Source organism: Acomys minous (assembly GCF_964271855.1).
Source record: "Acomys minous genome assembly, chromosome: 17".
Classification (NCBI taxonomy): Eukaryota; Metazoa; Chordata; class Mammalia; order Rodentia; family Muridae; genus Acomys; species Acomys minous.
In genome coordinates this window covers 1,004,197-1,017,351 of record NC_140500.1, presented here as the reverse complement: position 1 = coordinate 1,017,351, position 13,155 = coordinate 1,004,197, and the positions used below count along the sequence as shown (strand labels likewise).

The window sequence follows — 13,155 nt, the reverse complement described above, 5'->3', positions numbered from 1 at the left end:
AGAAAGGGTTTCACTGTGTAGCCCTGGACGACACAGAGATCCACCTGTCTCTGTCTCCTGAGTGCTAGAATTAAAGATGGCACCCACCATGCCCAATTCTATAATGGTATTTCATGTTTAATTTTTACTTTTGGAACAGCACCTACCTAGCATGCATGGAACCCTAGGTTCAATACCCAGTAAAACACCCCCCCCCAACACACACAGAGTTTATACATTCTGAATCTGATTTTGCCAAAGAAGATCATAGATGAACAAAATGAACTTAGAACAGCTATAAAACCCAATGAAGTTGCCTTGAGGATACAGCTCGGTGGTAACATGTTTGCCCAGTATGTGTAAAGTCCTGAGTTCAAGCCCTAGGGCTGAGGGTAAAAACCGATGAAATGAGTGTCTGAGCAAAGCCTCAGCAACTCGAATATGTTCAATTCTAGCCTCACGCAAGCTAGAAAGTGCTCTGTCACTGAACCACTTTTGCAGCAGCCTCATTTTAACTGACAAATTTTAGTGAAACAGGTGTATTCCTTTTTGTGAAGAAGTTATAGGCCTTATGTTCCACTTTGCTTTGGCTGACTATTTCATAAGGGCAAAAGCCAGAAATCAACTCAAAAAGTGGCTATGCTTTTAAAAGCATCTTTATTTAGAATTCTCCCATAATGTCTCTTACTACAGCTCAGATACCTATACCACAGAAAGGACTATAGAGGGAAAATAAATCACTTGAAACTTTCGTTATTAAAGCAACAAACCTAGCCTCTTGTCCATCAAGTAGAGCTCACAACAGGATCACTGCTAAAATAAGAAAAGATGGCTCATCAAACAAATATGGGAGAACAGAAGTGTCAAAATGCTGAGCCGGGTTACTTAAAAGCACAAACACATAAGACTGAACGGATTCTCTACTACTAAGATAATAAAAGAATAAATTAGTGTTAAGTGAAGACAGATATTTATAGAGCATATCCTGTGAAGGCTCCTATTATCAGCCTCAGTAAAGATCAATAAACAGACCAAGTCACTTGCTTTAGTTTTCTTGATCCTACTAATTGCTCCAGGACTTCTCGTGAATGATCTATAAAAGAGAACAGTGACAAATATTAATTTACAATAATCAAGGTACTTAATGTTTCTTCATACATAAACTAGATGTAAGCTCAGTGTGGCAATGCATTCCTGTAATACTAGTCCTTGTGTGGTGCAGGCACAAGACTCAGAAACTTACGGCAGACACAGCTCATAGTAAGTTGGAGGCTAGCTGGGCTATATAAGATACTGTCTTAATACAAAGGAAAAACAGACACTGGGTGTGATGGTAACTATTACAGGGTTATTGGAAGGATTGAAAACAGCATGGCCTAGGAAGCGCAGTGGGGCTGTGAGCTGGCTCCAGAAGTAAATGCACTTGCTGCTCAGCCTAAGCACCTGAGTTCCATCTCTGGGAACCCCAGAGTAGAGTGAATAGTCTGACCTCTACATGCACTCTAGATGACACATATGCACCGTTCTACACACAAACAAATACATGTGATTATAAAGCACATGAAAAGCATTATGTGCTTTGCCTGTATGTATGGATGTTGCACCAAGTGTGTGCCTAGTGCCCACAGAGCCAGAAGAGAGCATCAGATGCCCCAAACTCGAGTTGTAGACATCATGTGGATACCATTAGTGATTATCAACGAACTATTCAGCGGTGTGCTGTGCTTGAATGTTTAAAGTGCGTCTGTTTACCAGGGCTGGCTCAGGGCTCCAGCTCAGGGCTCCAGCTCAGGGCTAAGAGGACCCAGGCTCCATTACCAACACCTGCACTCCACTCCCTGGTCCCCACAAGCTCATGGTTGTATCATAATGCAAATACATTTAGTCCAACTTCAAAAGTCTCCACAATCAGTCTCAACACTGTTTAAAAGTCCAAACTTCAGAGCCAATTCTAAGATCCTAAACAATGCCCCCCACCACCACCACACCCTCAGCCCTGAGCCTCTCTACATAGCCCTGGCTGTCCTGGGAATTGCTATATAGATCCAGCTGGCCTCAAATTCATACATAACCACCTGCTTCTGCCTCCAAAGTTCCAAATTTAAGGTGTGTGTATCCCAGTGAAATTCTTAATGGTAAACCTTATAAAATCAAAAAGCAAATTACATACTTCCAACATACAATGGCACAGAACACATATCACCATTTCAAAAGGGAGGAAAGGGGGCATATCGAGGAAATACTAGATGGAAGCGGGACAAACTCCAAACCCTATAGCTCTACGCCGTGCCAGGCTTAGATGGCTCTATCCCGCCACCATTGCTGCCCACAGCATAGTCCCTCTGATCCCTGATTGCACCCAGATCTCCTTGGCAGATATCTTGGGGTCTCCATTGTAATCCAGGTTTCACTTTCACAAAATGGTTTCTCGGGGCCTCCATGCAGGGACTCCTTACCACACACAATCCTGGCCTTAGCTGCTCTCCTTAACTACAGAAGAGTCTATCACACCTTTGCTTGTGTACCCTTCATAAAGCCAGAAACAAGTAGGTGACACTGCCAAGTTTGACTACCAATTTGGGGTGTACCCTAACACCCTCGAATCACATTTGTAACAGTTCTCCTTTGTTGTGTTCCGGCAGCAGACAACTTGGAATCTTAGCTGGGTTGGGTCTTGCCCTGAGGGCATCCTCCTCTTTATCCCGATGCAGATTAGGCCTTGCCTTGGTTTCCATTTCTCTCTCAGCACAGCCTTGGCTCCAACATGAAATTTCCTGGTGCTCATTTTTCTCTTCAAACTGTACATTTTGTGTTTCTTTTTGCCCCATTGCTCATTTCCATTGCAGACTGGCATAGGTTTAATCACTGATAACCATGCAACAAAGTCAATATTAGGCTGTATTATAATCTCTGCCAAATAAATTAGTTCATCATTGTCAACTTAGCCTTAGATAAATTCTTAGGACAAGGGTAGAAGACAGCCACTGTGTTTGCCCAAATATCACAATAAAGACAATAAAGAATTGTCTCTGGCCAAGTTGCTAACACTGCTCCCCCTTAAATCTCCTGAGCCAGCCTCCATAGCCCACATAGCTCTCAGCACTGCTCTCAGCACTGCTGTCTTCCAAGACCATACTAGGATGGCTTACCGAGCTCTGCTTCCAGGCTCAGCTGCGGTCCTAGTCTAGAGTACCAGGATCGTCCACTTTCTTCCAGAACTAAGCATGGTCAAGGCTGTCACAACAATATCCCCCTCTCCTGGCACCACCTTCAGTTTTGGTTACTTTTCTATTGGTGTGACAATAACATCATGACCAAGACAACTTATAAAACAAGGTATGTAGTTGGGCTTATTGTTTTAGAAGCATCGAATCCGTGGTGGTGGAGTAAAGCATGGTGACAGAATAGCTGATCATTCACACACTGATCCATACGTAGGAGGCAGAGAGAAAACACTGGGGATGGGAGCTTCCTGAAATATCCATTCTGTTCTCAGTAACACAACTCCTTCAATAAGGCCACACCTCCTAACCATTCTGAAACATTCCCACCAGCTGGAAACTATGTATTCAAACATATGGGGTGTTCTCATTCAGGGTACCACAAATGCCTAGCCCCTGCTATATACGGCTGCAGATGGAATCAAAGTAATTGCTAATCAGACATTTCCCCCTTCCATGCCATGTATTCATTCAACCTGGGGTCATAGCATTGTAGGCAAACTCTACTGCTAATCTAGTCCTCCTCCCTTCACCATCACTCAGCCTTAAAACCAGGCAATTATTTAATGGAAACTTTAAGACCCTTAAAACTGAAAAGTGGACACCAGGCATGTTGGCAATCTATTATCATAAGTTAGAGGCAAGCCTGGGCTACATAGTGTATATCAGAACACCTGGCAGAGTGAGTCTAGCTAACAAACAAACAAACAACAAAAAAAAACCCCAAACAAAAAACTCCCAAAACCTAAAATAAAAAGTAGGGGGGGGGGAGATGAAGCACAGGATGGCAGCATGTTGCTCACGTTGAACAAACAAGAATAGAAGAACTATCCTTAAAAATCCACCATAAACTGGGTGTGGTGATTCCAGCACTTGGGAGGCAGAGGCAGGCAGATCACAAGCACCAGACAAAAATGAGCTACAAAGTAGGAATCTGTCTCACAAAACAGAAAGAACAACTCTAAATAACAAAAGGTTGGGATATTTAGAAATGAGTTGATCGAGTGACAAACTATAGGGCTGTGTACACTAGCGATGCAGGGGCGAGGTGGAGCACACCTTTCAGACCAGCACATGGGAGGCAGAAGCAGGTAGACCTCTGAGTCAGAGACCTGCCCAGTCTAAACAGAGTTCCAGGCCAGTCATGGATGCATAGTGAGACCCTATGTTATATTTTCCGTTGCTATAATAAATGCTGTAACTAAAAGCAAGTTGAGGGAGGAGAGGGTTCAGTTCCTCCTACTGCTCCTGGTCACAGTATCACTGAGAAAAGGCTGAGCTACTTTAAGTCTTACAACTATAACTGCATTTTATTTGTTACTGAACTGTGGTTGGTTTTAATTCAATTTGACACAACGTAGAATCACCTGGTAAGAGAGTCCACACAAGCGGTTGTCTAGATTCCGTTGGCCAGTGGGTGTATCTATGGGGGACTGTCTTCATTATGTTAACTGAGGTGTGGAGACCCAGGTGCCACCTTCCCGGGGCAGGGAAGTGCACATGAGCTGAGGCAAGCACATATATGCTATGACTTTTTGTTCTTGACTGTCAATGTATTGTGACTAACTGCTTCAAGTTTCTGCCACTTTGATGTCTACACGTGACGGAGTGTAACCTGGGCCGTGAGTCAGGGAAACCCCTCCCACAAGTGGTTTTGTCAGGATAACAGAGAAAGAAACTAAAATAAACTCTAAGTATATCATATGTGGATATCCACATGTGTATGTTTTATTATATTTTTAACAGATTTATTTTAACTATGTGCACACACGTGTGTGTGTGTGTATATGCAGGTGAATGGAGTTAGATAACCTATCTCCTGAAGCTGCAGTTATAGGTGGTTGTGATCTGGCTGACATGAGAGCTAGGAACAAAACTCAGGTCCTTTGCAAGGACAGTTTGTGCTCTTCCTGGTGAGCTCTTTCTCCAGACCTTTCTTGGTTTTTGTTTTTTGTTTTTTCTTTTCCAGACAGAGTCTCATGTAGTCCAGACTTGTCTCCCACTGGCTGAGGCTGACCTTGAACTCCTGATTCTCCTACCTCTGCCTCCTGTGGAATAGTATACATGGCATTGTATTGGATGTGGAGGACGAAAAATAATGACATGTTTCAATCCTTTGGAGGCTTACAAATAACTGGCCAGGGCAGTATTTACAGCTATTATATAAATGCAGAAATTTATTTGATTTTATTTTTGAGACAGGGCCTCCTAATGTAGCCCTAGCTAGCTTGAAACTCTCTATGTAGATCAGGCTGGCTTTGAACTCACACAGACTCTCTTGCTTTCTGCCTCCCAAATGGTGGTATCAAAGGCTTGGACCACCATATCTGAGAAATGGAGAAAGATTTAAAGAGATTAAACTTTCCTGGCCTTTAGAATCCACCAACTATTAACATTTCTTTGGTTATCAATCATATCAATAATGATATAATTCATTTTAAATACTCTTAATCTGAAAATCTAATTAACTACTTATTAACAAAAATTCTTGAAAAGAAGCTGTGTCTGGCTGTGAACAATAACAAAAAAGCCCCGGAGAGGAAATTCTGCATCTGTGGAGACTGAGGGACCAACTGGAATTACAGCACTACAGGAGACGGGAATTCTCTAGTCTCAGAGGCTAATTACTTTTCATCTTGGGCTAGTTCTCGCCTTCTGGAACAGCCCTACTCTGTATTTGAACTAATATTTTACTTTGTAATAATAAAAACTCCTAGAAACTATTAACTTAGCAGAACATTATCTTCCACCAATTCAGGAGCTAAGAATGTCACCAATACAGCTCTAGACCTATAAATCACTTTCCCCATTCTGACACACCCACCTCTCTGCTGTGCCCACCAACATATGGGTAAAGTTGCCCTGATTTGTGATTTTCTTTGTTCCATAAAACTATAAAAACCCTGTGAAACTGCTTCCATGTTGGAACACGGAATTTGGGGAATCTGTGATCCCTGGCCATGCTCACTTAGAACATGGAATTCAGGGTAACCTAGATCTGTGTTCCCTGGCTATGTTCACTTAGAACACGGAATGTGGGGTAACCTAGATCTGAGATCCCTGGCCATGCTCACTTAGAACATGGAATTTGGGGTAACCTAGATCTGTGCTCCCTGGCCATGCTCACTTGGAATAGCTCCAGAATAAACTATCATTTATTCCTCTGAAGATGAGAGCTGTGGTTTTTGTATTTACATAGCCCAACATGTTTCTAGTTTTGAAAATTAGGTATCTACATATTAGTCTAGACATATTTAACCATTTAAATATAGGTTTTGCTGAACTTATTTTTTTCCTGCCTCTACACGCACACTACCCCACACACACTTTAAGTGTTATGGTATTTATTTCTTGTTTTCAAACTTTAAACAAAATTTTATTACACAAAGGTTGTCATGTAATTAGATACTTCTCTACTTTTATGGTATTTATTTAAAGTGTCCAGGTCTAGTGAGACAGCTCCATGAGTAAATGTGCTTACCATGGAGCCTGACAATCAGAGTTTGATCCCAAGACTCAGATGATGGAAGCAGAGAACTGACTCTAGCAAGTTACCTTCTGACCTTCACACGCATGTGAACACACACAAATAAACAAATAAAAGATTTTGCCTAAGAATAACTTTTCTCATTGACTACATAATTTTTTCCTGACTTGGTTTCTATTACAAATAGGAGGAGAAATGCCAATCTGAGTATTTCCAGATAGTAGCCAGCATGATACTTAAGGTTAAATTAGCAGAGGTAAACTTTATAACGTATGTGCAAGCCATCCCTAGACAAAGAAAAGAGCACAGAAAGACAGAGAGTTAGAACCCTCTGGCCCACAGACTGCTGCACTTCAAAAATCTGATGCAATTCGTGTTCATGACGTTCAGATTTTAGAGTCTATTTTAAAATATGAAAGTTTTAAAATACAGAAGTGGAAAGATAGTTCACGGTGGTTAAGAGTACTTGCTGCGCTTTGGTAGAACTTGAGTTACCTGCTGGGTGGCTTATAACAACCTCCTGTAACTCCAGCTCCAGGGAATCCAGTGCCCTCTCCTGGTTCTGAGGGTAGGGGCACACACATGGCATACATTCACACACACACACACACACACACACACACACACACACACACACACACTCACTCTCTCTCTCTCTCTCTCTCTCTCTCTCTCTCTCTCTCCTCCCCCCACCCCATCTAAGCATTAATTTCCCACAGACAGAAGGACCTGTCATAGAGCTGTCAAATGACATAGAAAGCCTAAATCTCCTGGAAACAGGACGTGCAAATAGCAGATCCTTATACTGAAAGGGCTCAAGAGCAAACTCTACTCCTGTGTCCCACGCCTAGAGTTCTGGGCTAGCCTGGGCTCAGTGATAAGCATAGTGATGGTGATACTGTACAGGGAGTAAGGGTCACTTTATAAGCACCTTTGCTTATTCAGTATATAGTTAAGAGCATACATAATTCAATGGCTAGAGTTCTGTTGTTGTGTACGTGCTTGCATGTGTGTGTATGGTTTGTGTGTGTGTGTGTGTGTGTGTGTATGTGTGTGTGTGTGAGCGAGTGCGCGCGCACTTGCTTGCTTTCTGCCTACTGTATCTGATCCTAGAGCTTGCCACTTTAGTTAGTTTGTTCGGGGCTTCCTTGCCTCTGCCTCCTGTGGGTGCATGAACTAGGATTACAGGTGGGGTTTGGTGATCCAAGCTCTTGTGCAGCAAGAACTATACCTGCTGTCTTCTCAGCCATCAATGGGTAACACTTTCGTTGTGGAGGTATTTGAAATAGAGTAATTTTAGTCCAGGTCAGCCTGGAATTTACCATGTACCTCAGGTTAACCTTGAACAAGAAGCCATCCACTCTACTTCAGCCTCATGGAGTGTTGGGATTACAGGGATGATCATTAGGTTAAAAAGTTCTCAGTCTTCACGTTCTATATCTTGAGAAAACCGGAGTCAACTAGTCATTTAGCTTATATAATAGAGGGAATATAATAAACTTAACATTTTATTGTTGTTGTCCTGTTTGTTTGTTTTTCAAGACAGGGTTTCTCTGTGTAGCCCTGGCTGTCCTAGAGCTCACTGTAACCCAGGCTGGCCTAGAACTCAGAGATCAGCCTGCTTCAGCCTCCTGAGTGCCAACATGCTCGGCCAAATTTGACATTTTTCATTGCCTGCATAAAGCGTCTTATTAACACTGTGATCGTGACCACTGCTGGCATCACCCTATGTAGCTGACACTGAGCCTTACCACCACGGTTACCACTACCATGACCAGTATCTGCTTTGCGATGAGTAAGGCTACGAAGGACGTGCATCACTGCCACGTTTCACGGTAAGTGCAGTGAATAACGGAACTGGAGGACTCAGGACTTTTCTCAGGGTTTTACAGTTGGTATAAGATGAAGGCCAGATTTAAATACAAGCCGCCTGTCAGACTGACCTGTTATCAGGGGGCAGCCGTGGAAAAGAAGAATACAGATCTGAGGACAGGCGGTCAGGACAGCTTCCACAGCCTTATCAGTTAGATTTATACAGTGCCCCATGTTAATCTCCTACGTAGAAAACAAAATGAAAGAAAACAATTTTAAAAACTAGATCTATAATAACAGCACAAAGGGCTTGGAAAATTTTATACGAAAAGAACTAAAGTGATTAAGGTAATACCGTCTCATCCTGACTCCACTTTGTGTCTGTGTAGGCATTTCTCAGCCCCTTGCCCCACCCACAGCTACATCTGCCTTGACAAAACACTTGGGATTTTTCTATGACTCTGACCATGGTCCAAATGTATTAACCAAAATAACTTATGTTTATATAAACTAAAATAACTGATAATGGTATAAATAAAAATAAATTGTTATGTTGTGACTGAAATAACTGTCATGTCTGGCCAAAGCAAATATAGTGGGGTCACTGTGACCCTCATCTGACTTTGATGTCATTGTGGGTTTTGTCTTTAAAAATTCTGTGTCCCTGAGTTTCAGGACCTAGAGGCTCTCTGAGGCACTAGCTTAATCTTGGTTATCAGCCAACAAAGGATTTCTTACAGCTTTTAGTTGGCTTAAAAACCATGCATCTGTAACTGGAACAAACATAAGTATTTTTTTTAGTTTTAGTTTTAGTTTTTGTTGTTGTTGTTGTTTTTGTTTTTAGGAAAAAAAGAAAGTAGGGTGAAAAGCTGGGTGTGGAGGGACACTCACTGTCATTCTACCAATGAGGAGGTGAGGAAGGGAGACTGCTGCAAGTTCAAAGCCAATCTGGGTTCAAAATATAAAGCAAAAACAAAAATGAAAACAAACAAACAAAAACCTACAGGAGATGGAAGGGCCAGAGGGGAAGGCTATCTCAGCGGATACAGAGGCCTGCCATGCAAACCTCGAGACCTGAACTCTTCAGGACTTGTGTGAAGTTGGAAGGAAAGACCAACTGTGCCAAGTTGTTCTTTGACACCCTGCCAATCACTAAGAATACCTTTTTCCTGGGGATAAAATAAAACTTAGTATTTTCATAGCCATTTAACAATTACCTCTAATTGTTTGGCACATGGTCCACTAACAAGCGCAACCACACCATTGTCAGATACCTAAGCAAAAGGGAAAAGAAACATATCCTGTAATGGAGATGAAAGAATTTTCTGAAGTGCATTAACCATGATTCAGCAAACATATATTTCAGTCATATTTTCTTCCCGTCTTTGCTACATAAAATAGTTAATGGAAACATGTAAATTCTAGTGTAATCATTAACCACCTGTGGCACTGCAGCATGAAGAGATGCTTAACCAAGAATGAGCTCCATGCTCCTCACAGAGGACTGGACTTTCTGTTTATTGAAAATCACATCAAGCATGATGTTCTAAAGGAACGAGTTTTGTATTAATCTTTTACAGAAGTTTTACAAGGGAAGAAGGAATTTCACTGACCCCATTGACCCCAAGCAGCAAGCAAAACCACAAATCATGTTATACCTTACACACACACACACACACACTGTTCCGAGTCAGGGCCATGGAAGGTCACAGGGAGACACGCACACTAGTCTGAGTCAGGGGCATGGAGTAGTCAGGAATGAAAAAGAAAGACCACAGTGTGAGATCAAAGCTATGTGTTCAGCTTAGCTTTTAAAAGCTGATTACACAGAGCATTCAAAGGACAGTAAGATTATTTTGTTTTTCTTAAAGGTATTATATATAAACAAAGTGAACACACAGTATATAACTAACTTAGTTACAAGGTTGGGCAAATGTTCTCTTTATGAAGGCAAGCTACAAGAGGCAAAATCACTCTCACACCACCTATGTCATGGAATGGCAAAAGAACTATGATAGTCTCATCAGTCATGGATAGTAACTGAGTGAGCACATAGTTTACATCTCACTTACCTGAGTAGTTGAAAAGTCGATGCACTGCAAAGATGGGCAGTTTTTTCCTAACGCGTGTAAGGACACATCAGTGATACTCAGGCAGCCGCCCAAATCAATGATCTTTAGCAGCTGGCAGCTGAGTGCAAGTGCAAGGACTCCTTCATCAGTGACACTGCAGCATCCTTTCAGGGAAATTTCATGAAGGTCTGAACAGGATGAAGCCAGAGCTTTTATTCCTGGGAGAAAACACACTATCAGTGAACTATATGTTTGTAAATTACAAAACTAAAAAATGTCCACGGAATTATCAGGAAAGAATTTCTTCAGCGTCAGAGGGACAAGGACTTCCTTTATGGGATATGAACACAGCTCAGCCTTTGGGAGCAGGTAGGAGTAGACACCAGAGGCTGCTCTTACACAGGCTACTTCAGGCCGTTAGAAAGCAAGCCCTTGTGTTCCTGACCGAACATTCTCTGCTAGGTCACCTCTGTGGATGCATGTTACACATACCTACCTTGTCAAAGAACAGACCCCAGAACTGACTATATAGTTATTGCACTAAGAAGGCAGTAAGATTCTAAGTCCACTTGGCAGGGTCTCCTTGCTTTAAAGTGGCTATATAATTTACCCCCACCAAGGTAGTCACAGGGTGCAATGCATTACAATTACTTCTGCCTTGTATTTTAAAGTCATTACAGTTCCTTTTACTTTGGAACACTTTTTTTTTTTTTTTTTTTTTTTGGAAACTGGAAGCTGTATCCTAGACTATCCACATCTGGTTCAGAATAAACTATTTTCTTTCCTCCTTCAAGTGAGCTCATTATTTTGTATCATATAAAATATGGAAAGGCTCTACCACTGAGATACATCCTGTGTGTGTGTGTGTGTGTGTGCGTGTGCATGTAAGAAATGTGACTAAGACTCTTTTCATTTCAGCAATCACCAATTGTATGTTAGTCATTTTCAGAGCAGTCCATTGTTCGGAGCCAGCCCGGGGTCATTCAAGGCTAAAAGAATCTACTGGCTATGGAAAGATGCTGATGCCCGTTCCAAAGCTGACTTCCTCCTTTCACCCCCTGCAGATGTTATTTAGCAGGTTAGCTCGGGACTTTCCAAGTGATAGTTAGCTAAGATAAGATAGAAATTGCTGAGATAAACCACAGGATGTTCCCCTGGTGGTATCATCTGGAGACATTCTCGGGACGCCCCTACTGCTTAGTTCCTGCCTCCACCCCATATAAGCTTTTGCTTTTGATTCAATAAACGGACCTTGATAGGAACGCTACTTGGTCTCGCCTCTCTCTTTCCCGTCCCATCTTTCAGGTATGGCTCCGCTCTCGACCCCGTAATTACTGGTTCTGCTGGATGGGACAGTCCATCCCACAACAGGACAAGTACATCCAGGACAAGATGCAGGGGCAAGGAAAGTAGATTTATAGAGGTAGCGGTTTTGTTAGTGGTGAGCGCTGGGGCGAGAGATCTTAAGAGGTAAAAAACCCAGATGGAGCTTTCCAGCGGCTATTTCCAAGTTCCTGTCACTGGCAAAGAACTCAGAAATGAAGTAAGAAACCAGGAGGCAGTTTTACTATATAGGGAATGTAGGCTTCTCAGGCAAGCATCACGACTCTCAGGCTTTTCTTGGTACGCCATCTGCTGTGGGGACAGGAGAGTTTGCCATCATGCATCTTCCAGTGTTTCCTTTCTCTCTGGCCAGAACATCACGATGGACTCAGATCTTTTGTAGCTATTTCACTGATTGATTGATTGATTGATTCATTCATTCATTCATTCGTACCCTACCCTCTTTCCCTATCTTTTCAGTCAGGGACTCACTATGTGGTCTACACTGGCCTTGGACTCACAACAATCACCCTGCCTCAGCTTCGAGAGTGCTATAATTACAAATGTGAGTACCATGACTGGCTTCCTGTCTTAAAACAGATATAGTCTTCATGTTAAGTTTCATAGCTATTAGCCAAAAACTAGGGAAAAACATTATAAAGGCGAGATATTTTGGATTCTATGGCTCTAAGGAATGATTTGGCAATTGATACCTTTTAAGCAAAAGGATGGGAGGAATGGATGGGCCAAAGGGAAAAAAGAAGCAGAGACAAATCAAGAGGAACAGCCCTGTCAGAATCTTAGGAAGATATACTTATTTTTCTGGTGATGTTGAAACAGGCATTTAGAAACTGTGTAGATCTTCTCCAAGGCCCCAGTAACAAACGCATTTCTAATGGATCCGGGTACAAAGAACAGAATTCAAGATCAACCGGTTTTGGGTGCAGAATTGTGTCTCTTTGTAAACTTTCAGGGAGACGCTCCTATTTACCATTCTGTGCCTGTGCACAGTTGGGCATGGAGGGAAATTATGGGAAAACACATGCACAGTAGGAAGAAATGACACATGACTTAATCTAGCAATCAAAGTAAAGAGCCACCTTAGCAATCAGCCTTCCTTTAGACGCCATTGACACAAAACCACCACTCTCACCTAGTTTATTCTAGTGCCTAAGGTGAATGACGATGGCCCTGCAACACCGCTCAGGGTGGTTCCAGGTGAACAGTTTCATGTTGCAGGACATTTGATCACACTGTGAAC

At 42.2% G+C, this 13,155-nt stretch overlaps 1 protein-coding gene across 2 annotated transcripts in view; it reads right to left on the bottom strand.

Moving 5' to 3' along the window:
* Nucleotides 1-617: 617 nt before the first annotated feature.
* Nucleotides 618-13,155, bottom strand: part of AMN1 (antagonist of mitotic exit network 1 homolog) — a 42,918-nt gene continuing 30,380 nt past the window's right edge. Inside the window, exons 4-8 of one of the 2 annotated variants that reach the window (XR_014775953.1) lie at nt 10,572-10,789; nt 9,717-9,773; nt 8,631-8,742; nt 918-1,072; nt 618-884 (exon numbers count right to left, since the gene is read on the bottom strand). Coding sequence is in view for 1 of the 2 variants with exons in the window: in XM_084764865.1 (XP_084620991.1) it covers nt 999-1,072; nt 8,631-8,742; nt 9,717-9,773; nt 10,572-10,789 (461 nt within the window). In the remaining variant the exon portion in view is untranslated. Of the gene's footprint in view, nt 1,073-8,630; nt 8,743-9,716; nt 9,774-10,571; nt 10,790-13,155 lie in introns of both variants that reach the window. The other variant, XM_084764865.1, reaches the window with a different exon arrangement.